At 33.8% G+C, this 18,788-nt stretch overlaps 1 protein-coding gene across 4 annotated transcripts in view; it reads right to left on the reverse strand.

Annotated features, from left to right (window-relative positions):
• RAP1GDS1 (Rap1 GTPase-GDP dissociation stimulator 1) overlaps positions 1–18,788 on the reverse strand; it is a 129,560-nt gene that overhangs the window by 99,312 nt on the left and 11,460 nt on the right. For 3 of the 4 annotated variants that reach the window (XM_045515714.2, XM_045515713.2, XM_045515712.2), the window contains exon 2: positions 3,701–3,811. In XM_045515714.2, coding sequence (XP_045371670.1) covers positions 3,701–3,811 — 111 coding nt within the window. The remainder of the gene's footprint in view (positions 1–3,700; positions 3,812–18,788) is intronic. The other variant, XM_010953558.3, reaches the window with a different exon arrangement.

Raw genomic sequence — 18,788 nt, forward strand, 5'->3', positions numbered from 1 at the left:
TTAAATATTAGCTCTGTTTCAATGTTATATTTTTCTCTTTAAAGACTCCAATTGCATGCATGTTGGATCTTTTGCCCATCTTCTGTATTAATCATTTTCTCTCTGATCCTTTATTTTATCTCCATTTGGCCCATTTACTTCAATGCTCCTTATTAAATTTTCAGTCACCTCTACTCTTCCTTGGTATCTTATAATGTAGTCTTAATTCCTAAAATGATACTTTTTCTTCAATATCTTCTAGTCAACTCTTTCTTCACATCTTCCTGGTATTTATTCACTTTGTTTCCAAGTTTCTGAATTTCTTACTCAGACTTTTTTTTCTTTTCATATCTGCAAAGGCTTAAGATGTTTAATAGAGGTCATGGTGTTCTATTACTAATAACCACTTCATGGTTGGTTTTGGAGAAAAAATTTAATAGCAAAAATGTTTTGATTTGTATTTTCTGCTTTGTTCTTTGTAGCCCCAATGTGTGTATATCACCTGCAATTTCCTACTCAGTGGTATAATTTTTCTTTTCCTTAACTAGGAATAAAAGTTGTATGCAGTAAGGGTAAAGATTTGGGATGAATACCTAGGTTTCTTAGTTCAAAAACTCCCTCTTCTAAACTTAAACCAAAGGGGGTTGTTAGTGTGTCTTCTAACAGTATGATTTTCTTATTTCTACAGAACACTTAGCGTTTCCCCATCTTGCATCCTTCTTTCCCTTCACCACAAAGTCTACAAGGGAGAATAATTTCATCCCCACAAGGGGCACTGTCCTCATCTGTTGCCTAGGGTCCTGTGTACTTTAAAGTCTCCTCCTTTCAATTTCCCAATAGCCAATGCTCTAGTCAAATCTAAGACCAGATTTTAGTATTTTCCCACCAACATAAGACTTTTTCTTTCTAAAGGCAATTTTAATTGTATACTATCGCCCCTAGGCTCCTGATTCAACCTCTCTTGTCTTTTGCATGTAGTCTCTGCAGTTGTCACCGAACTCTCTCTATAATGGGCTCTGAAGCTGAGTAGGCTAGATTTGGAATATTTATTTCTCTCCCTAATATCTGAAATTCTTAGTCTGTCTCCTAGTTATGCTGAAGGCATAGGTTATTTGGTTTTATTTGATCTCTCTGTTGATTTGTATGGCTTTTTAGAGATTGTGTGGAAGAATTCAGATTTAGGTGGCAACCACTATTCTATGGCCATCCAGGAGTCTCAGTTCATCAAGAACTGTCAGTGTCTTCAGTTGACCATGTTCTCTAGTTTAGTCTAGTTCTAGTCTCTCTATTCTTCAAGTATTACCTTTATTTAGTAAAAATTGAACCTTTGGTAATTTACGATTAGCACCAGTCATAAGCCCTCATGAATGATGTTCACAGTAACTAAAAGAGCCACATAATACAAAAATATGTAAAGGAGGTGAACAACATAATGAATTCAGCTTGCAAAGGAAACATATTGCTTTGATGCACTTGATAACTTAGGGTAAAAAGTGAAATCTAGATATTACTATAAAAGAATAAAGTAAAATAAATTCTCATTTCTACTAAAACAGCAACAATCTTTCATGTTTAGTAACACCAGATTTAACATGGCTATTGAAAAAGTTGATAAGTTTCAAAAGTTCCTTAGGAAATCTATCAACAGATCAACAAGCATTGTAAAGTTAGGAATATGGCACTACATAGTACTTTTTTTTCTTTAAAGACAAGTAAACTGGTGTTCTTTCATAGGGTTTTCTACAGAAAATAAACAATTATGTCACAATGTGTATGAAACAGGAATTGTCATCAAGCAATTAACCAAAGTTAAAACATAAAGGTATGCAAGGCAATGAAACACAGGAAAACAGCCTAATCTGTTAGGAAAAAAAATTTTTTAAGCTGTGTTGGTGATCACTGTTTAGTGCTTCTGCAGCAACAAAACATGGTCCCCATGCTCTTACAATGGAATAAAATTTTTATTATGAATATATTAGGTAGTTAGATAAGTGGGGGCACGGGGCAGACAGGTGGAGGAGAGGGAGGAATGTCCAGAAGATGGCATTATGTCTGCCTCCAGCATAAAGGGACTTTACTTCTCCTAAATGAGTGCCATCAAGAAAAACTGGACACGACCCAATGTTCATTGTATTATAATTAACACTGTGATTTAGGGGCCCCCTCAATGGGTTCTTCTATGTATACCATGGGTAAGGACATGCACAAAGGGGCCAAACATGACTGAGCATTCCAGGGACAAGAGCCCTCAATCAGTCAAAAGACCACCTCTAAGCGAGGGTATAAGAGAAATGGGAGACAAAGGATACTGCGATTCCCCCTTGAATCAGCCCACCTCCCACTACTGGAGGCGTGCTCTTTTCCTAAATAAATCTTTTAGCTACACAACACTTTCCAACTCCCGCCTGTAAATCTTACCTTTCAGGTAAGACAAGAACTGGGATCTTTTCCATTTCCCTTTTGGGTAACAAATAGACTGTTAATTTTGCTTACTTGGGGGCCTTTAATTTATGCTAGTAGTTGTCTTACAAGGTGGTTCAGATGTCATACTCTCTAAGAGTAATTCCAGTCAACTATGGCTACTGAAGAGTTACACTAAGAAACTTAGTTTTTAATTATATTAAATTTAGTTATTAAATTTAAATAGCCACTCATACCTACTATAATGGATAGCACAGCCTTAGACATTCTCTTTTATTGTTCTTTTTCTTTACCACTGGGACCCTTATCCAGATGTTCTTACTGAACTTCTTGTTTTAAACCACTTTACTTATCTCTAAGATTAAACAGCTTGACAGTTATGATCTCAAAGGCTAAGAGAACTACTGAAACAGATTTTTAAAAGCTAGCCTTAACATGTGCTTTTCGATGAAGAGTACAACAATCAATTATTTAAAATTTTCTAATCAGTTTACTTAAAAAGAAAAAAAAGTGTATACCTTAGTGCTTGAAACTGAACTTTAACAAGATATTTTATACTTTCTCCTGAATCATCTGTCAGCTACATAATTAGTCCCAAGATAAGATAATGTCATAATTAAAAACAAGTGCAGCACAACCATGGCACAACCAAGCAGAATTAAGGGAACAAATGAAAACCATTCTGTATCTATCTATTCACAGTGCTAACACAGAAATTAGTGAACAGAAACATGATGGACCAAATGCAACAATACAATGTATTAGTCAATAAAGAGTTGTATAATTTTTATCTCTAGTATTATTTACCACACCACCAAAGATTAAGCCTTACCTCAATCTTAAGGGATTTTTGGATGACTGCTGATTGCTCTTTCCAATTAAATCTAAGCATACATATTATTTTAAAGTAAAATAATTTAAAAGATCTCAGAAAAATAATTTCAAGTGTTTTATGCTCCGTTTCTTCTCCCCACATATAAACAGTCTTTTTTTAAAAAGCACAAAGTAGGTATTAAGAAGAACAACTTCCACGCTTATCCGTTAAGAATGGCCTCTCTCTGGGACTGGTATTAATGTCATCACCAGCACTCAATTCCTCCTTTCTTCTGCCTATCAATTTGGCTTTCAGTACCTTGGGGTGGGGAGGTGGAGTAGGAGGGTGGAACATGTAAAACAACCTCAGTATTCAGGGATAGGATTCAAAAGAATTCAAGTTATGTGCTAAACTATAGACCAATTTCTGAATGATTGTTGATTTGATTTGTTTGTTTGGCACTTGAATAAACATAATAAAACTTACTACTTTGAGCCAAGGCTTGAAGTAGACAATCCAAGCATCCTTCTAAGCTATCATCAGTTCTGTCAACAGCTGTTATCTTCAGCTTCTTCAAGGTATCACTGAGATTATCTGCTTAGAGAAAAAAAGAGAAATCAGAAGCCTTACTAATTTTACAACCATCATATGATAACATGATGCTCCCATTACAGTGAGTTAATTTCCACATACATTCTAAAATGACAATGGACTATACAATTAGAATTTTTTAAAATAAAAGTTTATCCATTTAACTCATACAAAATATTAATTCTGTGTCTGTAAGATGCCAGGAATATTCCACAGATTGTCACAGAACATCTTTTTCAGCATTCTTATACCTTATTTAGCTTGTACAGCAACCAGCCACGGTTAACTGAAAAAAACTAAAAGCCCAAAAAAATTACACAGCTTTGCAAATAATACTTTATTTCATTCTTGGCTTCCTCTGTTTTATTTCAAATACATAAAATGAAAATGAAGGTTTAGAAAAGTTTCAAAATAATATGACTTAAAATAATACAAAATTTGATGATGACAAAACCTGTTTTAACATTGCCATTTAAAAAACACTTCAAAGTACTGCTTTAAGCTAAAACATGTACATTTTGGATTATAAAGCAATGCTCTCCTCCTAAACTATATGTGAATTCCTACAGACCACAGATTGCTAAAATCTTTTTACACAACTAAAAATTATCTAGAGTACCAAAGAGCTCTTTAAAAATTTTTTTACTGAAGTACAGTTGATGTACACTATAAGTTACAAGTGTACAATGTAGTGATTCACAATTTTTAAAGGTTATGTTCCATTTACAGTTATTATAAAATATTGGCTACACTTCCTATGTTATGCAATATATCCTTGTAACTTATTTTATATATAATAGTTTGTACTTCCTAATCCCCTACCGCTATGTTGTCCCTTCCCTGTTCTTTCTTCCCACGGATAACCACTAGTTTGTTCTCTATATCTGTGAGTCTGTTTCTTTTTTGCTTTATTCACTAGTTTATTGTATTTTTTAGATTCCACATATAAGTGATATACAGTATTTGTCTTTCTCTGTCTGACTTATTTCATTTAGCATAATACCCTTGAGGTACATCCATGTTGTGGCAAACAGTAAGATTTTATTCTTCTTTATGGGCTGAGTAGTATTTCATTGTGTATGTATGCCACCTCTTTTTTATCCATTCATCTGTTGATGGACACTTAGGCTGCTTTCATAACTTGGCAACTGCAAAAAATGCTATGAACATTGGAGTGCATGTATCTCTTCCAATTAGTGTTTTGGTTTTTCCAGACAGGACTGGAATTGCTAGGTTATATCAGAGTTCTATTTTTGGTTTTTTTGAGAAACCTCGATAGTGTTTTCCACAGTGGCTGGATCAATTTACATTCTCACCAACAGTGTACAAGGGTTCCCTTTTCTCCACATCTCAGCCATTATTTGTTATTTATGTTCTTTTTGATGATAGCCCTTCTGTCAGGTATGAGGTGATACTTCACTGTGGTTTTGATTTGCATTTCCCTGATGATTAATGATGTTGAGCTTCTTTTCATGTGCCATCTGCATGTCCTCTTTGGAAAAATGTCTATTCAGGTCTTCTGCCCATTTTTTAATCAGATTGTTTGTTTTTCTGATGTTGAGCTGTATGAGATGTTTATATATTTTGGTTATTAACCCTTTATTGCTCATATCATTAGCAAATATTTTCTCCCATTCTGTAGGTTGTCTTTTAATTTTGTTTATGGTATCCTTGGATGTGCAAAAGCTTTTAAGTTTAATTAGGTCCTATTTGCTTATTTTTGCTTTTATTGCCATTATTCTAGGAGCTGGTTTGAAAAATACTGCTGCGATTTATGTCCAAGAGTGTTCTGCCTATGTTTTCCTCTGGGAGTTTTATAATATCCAGTCTTACATTTAGGTCTTTAATTCATTTTGAGTTTACTTTTGTATATGGTGTTAGAGAATATTCTAATTTCATTCTTTTACATGTAGCTGTCCAGTTTTCCCAGCAACACTTATTGAAGAGACTGTCTTTTTTCCATTGTATATTCTGCCTCCTTTGTCATAGATTAATCAACCATAAGTGCATGGGTTTAGTTCTGGGCTCTCTATCTTGTTCCAATGGTCTATAAGTCTATTTTTGTGCCAGTACCCGTTTTGATTACTGTAACTTTGTAGTGTAGTCTGAAGTCAAGGAGCATCATTCTTCCAGATCTGTTCTTCTTTCTCAAGATTTTTGGTCTATTCAGGGTCTTTTGTGTTTGCATACAAATTTTAAAATTATTTGTTCTAGTTCTGTGAAAAATCCCCTTGGTATTTTGACAGGGATTGTATTAAATCTGTAGACTGCCTTGGGTAGTATGGTCGTTTTAACAATACTAATTCTTCCAATCCAAGAACACAATGTATCTTTCCATCTGTTTGTGTCTTCAATTTCTTTCATCAGTGTCTCATAGTTTTCTGAGTATAGATCTTTTACCGCTTTAGCTTGTTTATTCTTAGATATTTTATTCTTTTTGATGTGATGGTAAATGGGATTGTTTTCTTAATTTCTATTTCTGACAGTTCAGTGCTAGCATATAGAAATGCAACATATTTCTATATATTAACTTTGTATCCTGCAACTTTACTAAATTCATTGATGAGCTCTAGTAGTTTTCTGATGGTGCCTTTAGGATTTTCTGTGTATAGCATCATGTATAAAAGAGCTCTTTTTACGTCAATTATTTCTATTGATATTTAACATACTAAAAATTAAAGCTGAGACTTTCAAATATTCATTTTAATAATTCATTTAAAACTAACAATTATACTAACATATATATAAAATAAACAACAAGTTCATACTGTATAGAACAGGGAACTATATTCAATATGTTGTGGTAATTTATGGTGAAAAAGAATATGAAAATAAATGTATGTATGTGCATGTATGGTTGAAGCATTATGCTGAACACCAGAAACTGGCACATTGTAAACTGACTATACTTCAATTAAAAAATGTACAAAAAAACTAACAATTATAAAACCATTACCTGTTATAATTAAGTTTCTAATAAAAATAACTATATTTCAAAGCCCAATAACTGAAAAGAGTAGCATTATGTTATATTTTGCCAAATTTCTGTAATGTCTGCCTTGATAGAAGAAAACTGTATTCTCAGATATGCTACTGTACTGAATTTTTTATAATTTGTTATTTTGGTTGAGTAGATGAAAAGTTCAACTTCACACATACACATAGTTGGAAGACAGGAGAGTATTTTAACAGCCTTTTCAGATAATCGTGGATTTTCTCTGATACTACACCAAAACTTGACAACTGGTAGTTTTTCAAAGGTTAGTTGCCATGTGAAATCTTAAACAGTATCAATGAGCATTGCCAACTGTTACAGGAAAATTCATTGCTCTTTTGCTCTTTGAATCTTTTATGCATGCATTCATTTATCATCAATGCACTGGTCATTTAAAAAATTAAGTCATGGAGCTGTGTATATCTTCCAAAGACTGACACATTTCCTTGTACTGATTTAAAATATCATGTTTGTTAATATCAGTTAACTTATTTAAAGACTAAGTACTGGGATGCTGTAAGTTCAAGGTGATACAAGTCTTCCAAAATTCTAATTTTATCTTAAAAACTCTAATTTTATCACCAGCAACAAATACTGTCAATTGTCTTCTTTAAACAACAAATTATTCTCATTCATTTATGAGAAAATATCTGCCAAATATGAAGTCAGTTTGTCTCTCAGTTATTAAAAACATGTTATTACATGAAAAAAAAGTACCTCAGTCAGTTCACTACTCAAAAGGCTGCACAAGTGCTTTTCTTCAAAACAGCCATCAGATTTTACAACACAATGAAAATGTTTTATATGTACTTCCCCTTTCATCATACAGTATATTTTTAAAATGTGTACAAAAAGGTTGAGAGTTTTAACAACATTTTTTCCCCTCACTTCACCATGGACATTCTTAAGTGAAACCGGTATTTTTTTTTCTTTTTACCTCAAGTATATGATGGGAAAGAATACAACAGCTTGGTGTTACTACTAGCCTGATTCACACATACTGAAGTACTGGAAGTTTTTTACCCAAAGTTCCTTTTGCACCACTGTCAGTGCAAATGTCAACACAGTGAAAAAGATTAAAAAAAAAAAAAGTCTTGATGATACTATGCAAACAGTTTTGACCTCATGGACACCCTAATAGGATACCAAGAACCCCTGGGATTGCTGCTCTCATATTAGAATTTCAGGCATTTTCTTACTTCAAAGTAAGGTGTAAGGAGGGGCGGGGAGGGAAATGTAGCTCAGTGGTAGAGTGGGTGCTTAGTATGCACAAGGTCTTGTGTTCAATCCCCAGTACTCCATTAAAATAAACAAATAAATAAAGTAAACCTAATTCTGCCCTCTCAAAAAAAAATTTTTTTAAGTAAGGTATAAATTTTAATAGACTTTTGTACATTGCCAGCTCATGACAATTCTGAAATATAATGGACTCCCGTTATGAGTGCTAATTTACTTTCTATGTTAACCCAAGAAAAAGTAGACTTTAAAATTTACATTAAATAATACTAACGTGCTCTAGCGATGCCTAGTACAACTTGTGACTATCTAGTAATCCTAAATCTACCCAGGTTGTCATTCAAACCAAGACTAATATTTATTTTCTTAAGAGGGCCTAAATAGTGTTGAGAAATTGAATTTTTTTTCCCCAGAGGGAAAAAAAACCATATCCATATTATCTTCTATTAACTAAGAAGTTATAGGGCATCATATCTCAGCTATACTTGTTCAAACTTATTAAGTGGATATTAGGTTGACTTTTCTGAAATATAGTATTAATAATGTATACTATCTAAATTCATATTATTAAAAGTAATAAAAAGTAACTATCACAACACTGAGGAAAAAGCAAGACACAATGTTAGTCAAATTATAACAATTCATCAAAACTATCACTCATCAAGTAATAAAAAGCAGTTAAAACTTATTTATATTGTTTATGTAAACAATTCCTTCATTCTATCCCCAATGCTTCTTGCTTGACATCCCTTTCTCATCAAGTCTCATCCTAGATGTCACCACTCCAGAGACCCCAGATCTTTGCTCATTCTAAGTCCTCCTCTTTTTTAGCCCTCCAGGGTCATTCTCTATCACTGTGTCCATCCTTCACAGCACTATTCACAATTTGTAATTATATATTCTTTTTTAAATTGGTAATATACGCTCCCCTACTGTACTGTATGGGGCACTTCATTAATTATAGTCATTGCACTATACGTATTACCTGGCACACAGGAGGTACCCAATGTTTAAGTTAACTAAATAAATATGGGAATGAATTCCTCATTTGCAGAAAGCTGTCTAGGTACTATCCTTTGCATCACACACTTATAAGCCAAAGTGTATCAACAGGGAAGGGAAGGTAAACATCACTTGTTAAGCACCTACACTAAGTACTCCATATTATCAGAACTATAAATACAGAACTTTATATTTTAAGATAGGAAGACATCAACAAAGCCAACTTAAAGTATTTAAGAATATAAAATATATAACTGAAAACTACATAGAACATCTCATTTTTAAAAGATTTCTAATAAGTAAAAAAAAAATCATTCAGTCTCTCCACAGAAATAATTATATGCCTATTAATGATGTGAGATCTTCTTAGGAAAAGTTCATTAACATCTTCATCTAGAGACAACCAAAGCTGTCAACAAAATTATTACAAATTTAATGTTTTTAAGCATTTTAAATGAATTAACAGGTTAGTACTTAAAGAAATCTTACTGTGAATCAGTTTACAAAGGGCTAGAATGTTGGTATCTTGATTGGAATAGTGATTACATGAGTGCATACCTTTGTCAAAGCTCATCAAACTGTACATTTAAAATCTGTGCATTTTAGTTTGTGCGAATTATACCTCAATTTTAAAAGAGCATATTGGAGAATAAAATGATTAGGGCAGTAACCCCTTTCCTACTTCAAGCTTCCTTTTGGAGGAATTTCTATTATGGTTAACACTACTGGTCATTTCTGCTTCCTCACTTGGCAACTGCTACCTCCATTCTCCTAGAGAGGAATGATTTGTCTGATAAGTAAGTTGAGAGAGAACTGGATATGCATGGCTCAGCCCCTTCTGGGTTCCTGATCTTTTAGGAGAGGCAAGAACTCTCTGTTCCTCCCAATCTTTGGCTGTCAAGCTGCACCAGTGACAACAAGCTTAGTAAATATATCTAATTCAGCCCTGAAGTATTAGCAGTTCGTTTGTGATACACAAATAAGCCCTGTCCTTCACTCTAGACTTTATCAATTTTAAAGCAGTTCCTTTGAATTCCACCAGAGAACTCATCTGTTTGTATTTCCAGTGATTCTGAACTTGGGTAAGGAACAGAGAGTATTATTTTTGGACTCCCTCAAACCTTGACAGTATGTCTTAGTAGTGAGTCCTTACCATCCAAATTTTTGTGTGTAAATCCGGATTTCTGCGTTTTATATTTACTTATGATTTAAGACATTGTAATTGTTCTAATAGAAAATTTCTCAGCTTTTGGATGGTGGGGAGTAGAGCAATGTAGAGGATAATTTTCTAGTACTAGGTTCTATACTAAGAAATATTAACTAAAATAAAATTTCTTTTCTTAAAAGAATTTCTTCCCTATATGTTAGCATATGGTCTAGCTTGTCTTGTGAAAGAACACATGACATCTTCAAAAAGTTAAAGCAAAGTTGACTCTGGTCATTAATTCTGTCTCCTACTTTGTAACCACTTAATCACTCTAAAAACCACAATCTAACCAAGTCCTCTAAAGCTCTATCAAAATCAGTCTAGCAAAGGTCTTAATAAATGGTATCTTGACAAATCCAATGGACTCTTCTTAATTCTCTTATCTACTATCTTTACAGCAACAGACTCTTTCTCCTTCTCTTTACTTTAGAACCCCAGTCTCTGAACATTTGTCCTTGGTCGTCGTCTTCTCTTTCTGCCCCTTTAATATTGGCATGACCTTGGTTTTGCCTGGAGACCTCTTCTCTCTGCGGATAATACATACACGTTCACCAGAGTATTAGAATGGTATACTAGCTTTCCTTCTGTCCTTCCTTCCTTTGTTCAGCTGGATAGATAACTTCCTTTATCCATCCGGCTATCTACCTATCAATGTAAAGAACTGCCACTTTTTAGGCCTTAATTTGGATAAAATGTGACTACCTAAATACTAAATGTTTACTGAACACATATACACTTGACTGGGAAAAGAGATCCCTGAGCAGAAATTTAACGGCTCAAAGTGCATCTGTTGCAGTATTTGTTTTCAGTAGCATTTCAGGAAATACTTAGAGAATTAGAAATAGTTTTAATATTTAGAGGGAAACAAATGAAGACATAAGAAACTGTTCTACTTAAGGAAAGAACTCCAAAATAAATTTCAAAAATATTACACTCCCAATTTTATCTTAATTCATTAATTACTTTAACATGTTATCATAACTCTTCATACTCATGGGTTCTCTCTCAATATGCTACTCCAGGTTGCAATGACACCATAACTCTGTGCCCATTTGCCAATTAGTATGCATCTATCTACTGAATATGCCTCTTTCATTCCACAAGATGGCTGTAATTACACATCTCACATTACTTCCTCCCTCACTTGAAGCAAGATTACTAACTTAAGAGTCCATAAAAATATAAGGGCTTAGATGAATTTAATCAAACTTTTTCTATGCATCAACAGTTTGAAGTATATGCTAAGTAGATGAATCCCAGTATTTTTCATAATCAAGTTCACAAATCTATTTAAGAAATCATTTTTATAAACAATTACACAGTTCTACTTCTTCTGTATTTTTCACTTTGCTAGTTTTATAGTCCTGAGTCCATAAAACTCTTTATTTCTACTATTAGATAGAAAATTCTTGTAGGACAGGAGATTCTTCTAGGATACTGACACTGCTCTCCTATAGAAGAAACTTAATAGATCCTGAAAACCGACCTTACTGAGTTTACTTGCATTTGCATCTTTTATTACAAATTATGGTGTAAACTTGCCATGATTAAGAAATATTTTTATTTAGATGTTATACTAAAAACAATGATATATTTCATGGCAAGTTTTCTTCTCTTTTTAATTAGTTTAGAAATTGAATAAAAACGTTTCGAACAATCACTTTTCATTCATTCTTAAACGGGGTTAAAGTCTATTTTAGTTTGAACCAGAAACACTGCAGTTTAACCTGTCATGTCTGTTAGATGATCTTCACAACGACAAGATTAAAGCATAACGGTTAACAGCAAGATACAGTTTGTAAAATTTTTATTTCACACAATGCCAAAAGACCTTTTCACATAGAGTTCAAGAATTATTTCACTGTTTTATAGCTGTCAAATATACCTTTAGCATGTAATATGACACAAATTGCTAATATGTTAATACATCAGCTTTTTTTAAATTAGAGAATGATTTATATTGAGATCCAGGCTTAACTAATTCTTTGACCCATAACTGACCAAGAAAAATAGCAAGGTAATTTCTTCTCCTCAAGAATCCCCTAATGGAAAGATTTTAAATGCTATCATACCAAACAGGGGTCAACATCCAGGATATTGTAAGCCAACTTAGAAAGTCAATGTAGATTAAGTCTACACAGCATGATAGCATTTGTCAAAGAATTTTAAAGACACTGAAGAATTATACTAGAACAATGTTGGTGAAAATGTTTCATTTGTCATTACCAACAGCTTCTGTGTAGAATGTTGGAATGATCTCTGTGAAAGAGTTCCAGAAGATGCTGGAAAGTAGAAACGATGTATTTTCAAATTTCACTTCTATACAGGTAAGCTAATTGAGTGCATAACAAAAGAGAAACTCTCTAAACATAAAAAGAACTACTTGAAATGTATTTGCCCTGCTCCAGCTCCTTATACCTGGTACGTGCCTGCAAACCAACTGAGTCCTCACGGTGTCAGTATTCTATCACTAGGATTCTTTGGAACAAAGTTTTATCAGTTTACTTATTATCCTGTATTTCCCAGTTTCTCAGGCCCCATTTATCTTCAGGCTCTCATACTCCATTTAGTCCCTTTAAATAGTACATTGATCTTGTTTAATATCATAGCTGTGACCTTTTACTCCTCCAGGACACGACTCAAGGGAGTGCTACAATGCTTTAGCTCCTGGCACTTAGATTCAAGAGTAATAGATATTCTGCTTCCAAGCTTTGCCTGGATTTTAGGATACGTCTGACGGGGGAAGGGGAGGAAGATCAGACAAGAGACAGATACCATAATTTCAGTAAGAGGAAAGTCTGCATAAATATATGGGAATTTCTAAAGGCTATATAAGGTAGATAAGCAGAAGTGTTTGCGAGACATCTACTTATACTTCCAAACAGTCTTGAGCAGGATTCTTCACCAGAACATACTTAAAGCTATGACTAATCAACTATAAAGATGAAGAAAGAAGTAAAGACCCTATGTTATAATGCTTTGTAATAATAGAGACCTAAATTAAAGACTGACATAAAAGACCTACATAAATGGAACTTTACCTAGAGAAATATATAAAGAAGTATTTCATTAAGATTGGTACAAAGCAAATAGTCTCACTTAGTAACCTAATAAATACAAGGAAGAGATAATATATACTGAAATTTTAAACTTTTAGGCAACACCAACTTTTCTGTGTAATAAAATGCCAACCAGAGAAAAACAATATATACACAAGTAGTTGTAAATGTGACAGATGAGTTTAACACAGGCATATATTAAGGAATATATTAAGAACTTTAAAAATCTAATAAAAATTATACTGCCCAAACTATAACTTATGAACCCACAAAGGAAATATTTTCCCAGGATACTGCTACAGAAAGCAAAAAGGAACTTGAGGGTCAAGATACAACAAAAGAGAATTTAGATAAAAATTAAAGATATAAAACAGAAAACATGATAATCTCCTTACTTAAAGCTATGATGTAGCCATTAATTTAAAAGGAATAAAATTCAAGCAACAGGATAAAGCAACATTAAGTCAGTTATCAACATATTTGTCTCTCAGCTCCAAATTCACTCTTATTGTCTAATCTGTGAAAATGAATCTGGGCCCTTTAAATATTTTTCCTTTGCCAGATGGCATGATCCAAGCTTTGTCTGTAGAGGACAATGGATAGCACTGAAGAGAAAGGTGCTCTCCTTCCTGCTCAGCCTGCAGAGTCTTCTCCAGTATCAAATGCATAGACTTCACCATACATTTTCTCCAGCTCTCAATTTAGGCAGCAGCACTGTATACAACAGCTCCACACAACTGAAGTCTGCATCCCCGCCCAGGTTAGTGCTTCCCACACCATATCCTCAGCCCTGAAGTGTGCATGCCAGAAGCCCTGTGGGGCTGGCCATCTAGAGCCACTTTATCCCAAATTGTACACAGAAGTGTGCTGGGTTTGTGCAGAAGAGGGCCTCTCCAGCTCAAGGTTCTAGCAGCACCGGCAGGGGTGCTTCTGCATGCCCAATTGTCTGCGTGTCACCCATCAATCTCAGCTTGCTTGTTCTCCAAAGAGCTGTTCCTGCAGGCCTAGTGACTGTGAACCGGGTCAGTCCCCAGCAACCCAGCGAACTTCTACGCCATCAGGAGAACTGAAGTGATACTTATTTAATGAGAACCCACACTTCCAAGGAAGTCTATCCTTCCTTGGATACTCCTGTACCAAACACTTTAGAGTCTGCTGTCTACCTTTAAAGTTACTCTCCAATTATTGCTTAATAATTTTTATATTCAATGCCCCCTGTGTGTTGAAAGATAATTCTCCCTGGATTTCTTGGTGTTTCTGCACTGCTGGGGCCCTCTGAGCAAAGGAAATTGATAACCTATAATAAAGGTAAGTCTCCCACCCTGGAGACATTCTGGGATTATAAAAAAAAAAAAAAATTCTCTTCTTTCAAGAGATTTGCTTTTAGTTTACTTTTAGGGTAGCAAACCTAGAGATGCCATCCCCTTCCCTAGGGAGGATTTGTTTAATTAAAGAGCAAAGATAAGAGGGATATGCATGTGTTCCTTGGATGGCACATGTGCCAGCAACCCAATATAAGCTCTCAGTGTCTTAATTTTAGGATACCTCTCTTAAAAGTCCTATCTGCTACATGTACAGGGTAACCAGTATTCAGATGTTCTATGAGTAATAAACTCTGTTCTATGATCTACAGACCTCATACTTCTTGTCAGAATATATATATATAAATTTAACATTATGTGGTTTGTATCCTGATTGGTCCTAGACTGATACAGATATCAGATGTCAGCTTAGAAAAATGAGGGGTTAAGCAAGAAAAGACTAAGAATATTAGCCCTTTCAGTGAACAATATCATAATCTATCAGATCATGAATTCTATGTATCAGGTGAATAAAGATTAAGAAGATAATCTCAAACTTTTATTCATCCAACAATATGAACTAAGTGCCTAACAAGCACCAACCACCACACTAAGTGCTAAAGATACAAAGATGAATACAACACAGTTTGCAAAGCAGAAAAAAACTTTCTTTTCTTTGTTTTAATTTTATTTTGGTGGCCATCACCTTCACATGTCCCAATTCACTCCCAGGAGCAATCAATGTTAACATTTTCTTATGTCTCCTTCCAGAGCATTCTGCGTGTATGTATGCAATTATTTGTACTTAAAAACACATACACACACAAACTTTAAGGCATAATCAATTCAACTGTTACTACAGTAGTAATTACCTTTCCCATGGTAATAATCTTAATAAAGTGTCCATTATTATTAGAATCATTGTATTATAACCGCTATATATCTGAAATCCCTTGATAATCACATGACAAAGTATTATTACATGACACAGTGGTAATAAACTTAAAAAACCCACTGGTTTCCAAAAGTGATAGGAAAGATTCAGATTCAAATAATTTTGCCAAATATACTAATATGAGCTTATTATTGTAAGATTAACATTAAAATTAACATCAGGGATAAAAACTAAATTTTCATTTGGAGAGATGAGTGTTGATATTCCTCTGTTCCTATGAGGTTTTATTAGGCTGTTAGGTTTTGAAAACTAATACATAATTTTTAGTGGTAACTATCCTTATTAACTTAAGAGTAGTCACTGATTTTTTTTTTTATCAGCCAAACAGGTAAAGTTTGTGGGAAAGCTACAGTGAAACCTATAATACTGTTAAAACATGCATATTTCTTTTCTGGTAGCCAAGACAGTCAACAAATACTTCTTCAAGGGAATTAATGTCACAAAAAGAACAATTAAATAAACCATAGGGAAATGCTTACTAGAAAAAAATTCTCTGTTAGGCTATCTTCATTTCAAATTAAAGAAAAACTCAGTAAACATTTATTCAGCAGGTGGTTCCCACTTTGATGAGTTTTAACAGCAATCTATTTCTTACTGAGACAATGTATCTTTCAGGCTTTACAACTGTTTCAAATATTGTTACATAACAAACCACCCCAAATTTACTGGCATAAAACAAAGGCCAAAATATTGTGCTCATAGATTCCATGAACCAGGAATTCATAGAGCACACTGAGGATGGCCTGTGTCTGCTCCACAAGGTCTTGGGCCTCAACGCAGTCTCAAAGGATGGTTCATTCACCCACATGTCTGGTGACTGGTCTGGAAGGACCCGAATGTTAAGATTGCTGACCTGAGACCTGACACCTGAAGCCTCTCCACGTGGCCTGGCTTCCTTACAGCATGGCATCTGTAGGCTCTTAGGCTTCTCAGGGCCCCAAGCAGACCAATGTTCCAACAAACAAGGTAGAAGCAACACTGCTTTCTACTACTGAGCCTAGGAAATCACAGCATCACTTCTGCTGCCTTCTGGTTACAACTGAGTCACAAGCATGCTCAGATTCAACAGGAAGAAAATTCCTCAACTCTCAATGGAGAGCGGCAAGCTTTAGAAGAATGTATGTGGGGCCAAGAGATATTGTTGTGGCCATCTTTGGAAAGCATAATCTGCTCCAGTAACTTAATATTTACTACATAATTTGGTTAAAATAATACAACAAACAGCATTACAATGTTTGGTTTTAACTCTGAATACAAGATAAAGTCTCTCCAAAATGATTATATTTTCAACTTTGGAAATAGAAATTTAAATTTATATGATTATTATGTTATATAATATTTACAACTACCTTGTGAAATAGATGTTACTATGATCTGTATTTTAACAGATGAGAAAGTTGAATTCAGAAGCTGAATAACTTACGCAGAAAGTTAAGTGCCAAAGTTGGGATACATCCAGATAGCAATCTGCACAGCACTGCCTTAAGTGAACCTCAGGCAGATCTCATGCATATCAGAGCTGTGCAAAGAAGGGACTACCTGAATCTTGCTTTATATAGATGTAAGCTCTTCAAGAATGAACTTATAACTCAACTATGTTAGATAGTTGTACTAGCTAACAACTGTCTATTTATCTTAATATGTGACCAAAAGAAAAGAGAGAAAATCACAATGAAATGTACAAGGGAGTAATCTCTGCCATAGCATCTCAAGGGTATTACAATGCGGTTTAGTACAACTAAGTGTTTAATGGAATAAATAAATTCTATGAAAAATTTTCCAGATCATTATAAGTAATGGGCACTTGTATTTCCAGAGAAGTTGTACTAGGTGCTGAAAGGGTAAATATGATCTATCCTATCATTTAAATTCTTAGGAGAGGGCATGTTTTCTCTTTTTCTAGAATCTGAATTATGGCCTTATCTGTTTCTATTACCCATTCTTTCATATTATTCTTTACGTACAAGTTAAGCTTTTCAAAAGCAAAAAAAAAAAAAAAAGTGACTATTTGCACTACTTATCTTATTACTTTCTGTAATGTGTAGTCTTGTATTTCTGACTTGACTGATGGTGCTTTGTACAAACTATATAAAAGCCAGAAATGTGACGCAGTAGACAGTTATTTCTTCTGGGAGCTTAACACCACCTTCCCCAAAAATGTGTTCTTGCAACTAACAGGAAATTAAGTTAATCAGGTCATATAAATTTTCTTTGTTCTAATTGATTTTATTTTTGAGGCCAACTATAGCTTTTAATTTTAAAGATAAACCAACATTTATATTTCTATGATGCATAAAAATAACAACTCAGTTTTACTTTCTTATAATGATCAATCAATCTCATCTTTCACAATGGAGTTACATGAGTAATCTTCAAAGGGGAATATTTTTCAGAAGAGTTAAAGGAAATAGTTTTTACAACTTAACAAATTTCTTATTAAAAACAATCTTAGATGATGTGACCCTTTCACAGTTTTGAAAACAATTTTCTGTTAAAGTAGAAAGATTGCTGGTTATATTCCTTCCCTGACTGTAAAAATTAAGACCCCTCCCATAAATCTGGGGTACTTACTAGTTATTTGAAATTGTTTTATTTAATTATTTTTATATAATGTAAAAAATAATTTAAATTTTAAATTGTTTTGCATAATTTAAAATTATATGATTTTTATGTAATTCTTTTTATATAATTATTTTAATTTTATATAGTTCTTACATGTTAGAAAATACTTTCTAATATATAAGAAAATAATGTTCTCTCAAACAATTTATCTAGCAGCCTTATTGCACTTTGATGACTTTTTAAAATGCCATGCCATCATTTTCCCTAGAAAGTGTATTTAATGCTCAGGAGCCAAAGAAGAAAGGAAAAATACAACAGTCTTGGTTTGGGGATAGTAGGTCTTCATTAGGTAACTGAGCTTGAAGGTTTCTATATGATAATTTGTATTAGTTCCCTAAGAAATGGGCATCCCCTTCTATTTTAATTTGAAATCTATTCTTTGTTCTTATTCAATAATAATGATAAGGATATGTATGAAACGGGGATTTAAAGAGCTTACCTAACTTGCCAAAGGCTACAGTAAACAAATTTTGGAAGAGCAGAAATTCTATCCTCTATCTCTTTGATTTCTGATATCATTCTGGTCAACTGAATATTCAGTTTAACCATCACTGATGACCAGATATGTCATAAGTAATTAAGTTTGGTCTTGACTAGTTGTATGAT

This window comes from Camelus bactrianus, chromosome 2 (assembly GCF_048773025.1).
Source record: "Camelus bactrianus isolate YW-2024 breed Bactrian camel chromosome 2, ASM4877302v1, whole genome shotgun sequence".
NCBI lineage: Eukaryota > Metazoa > Chordata > Mammalia > Artiodactyla > Camelidae > Camelus > Camelus bactrianus.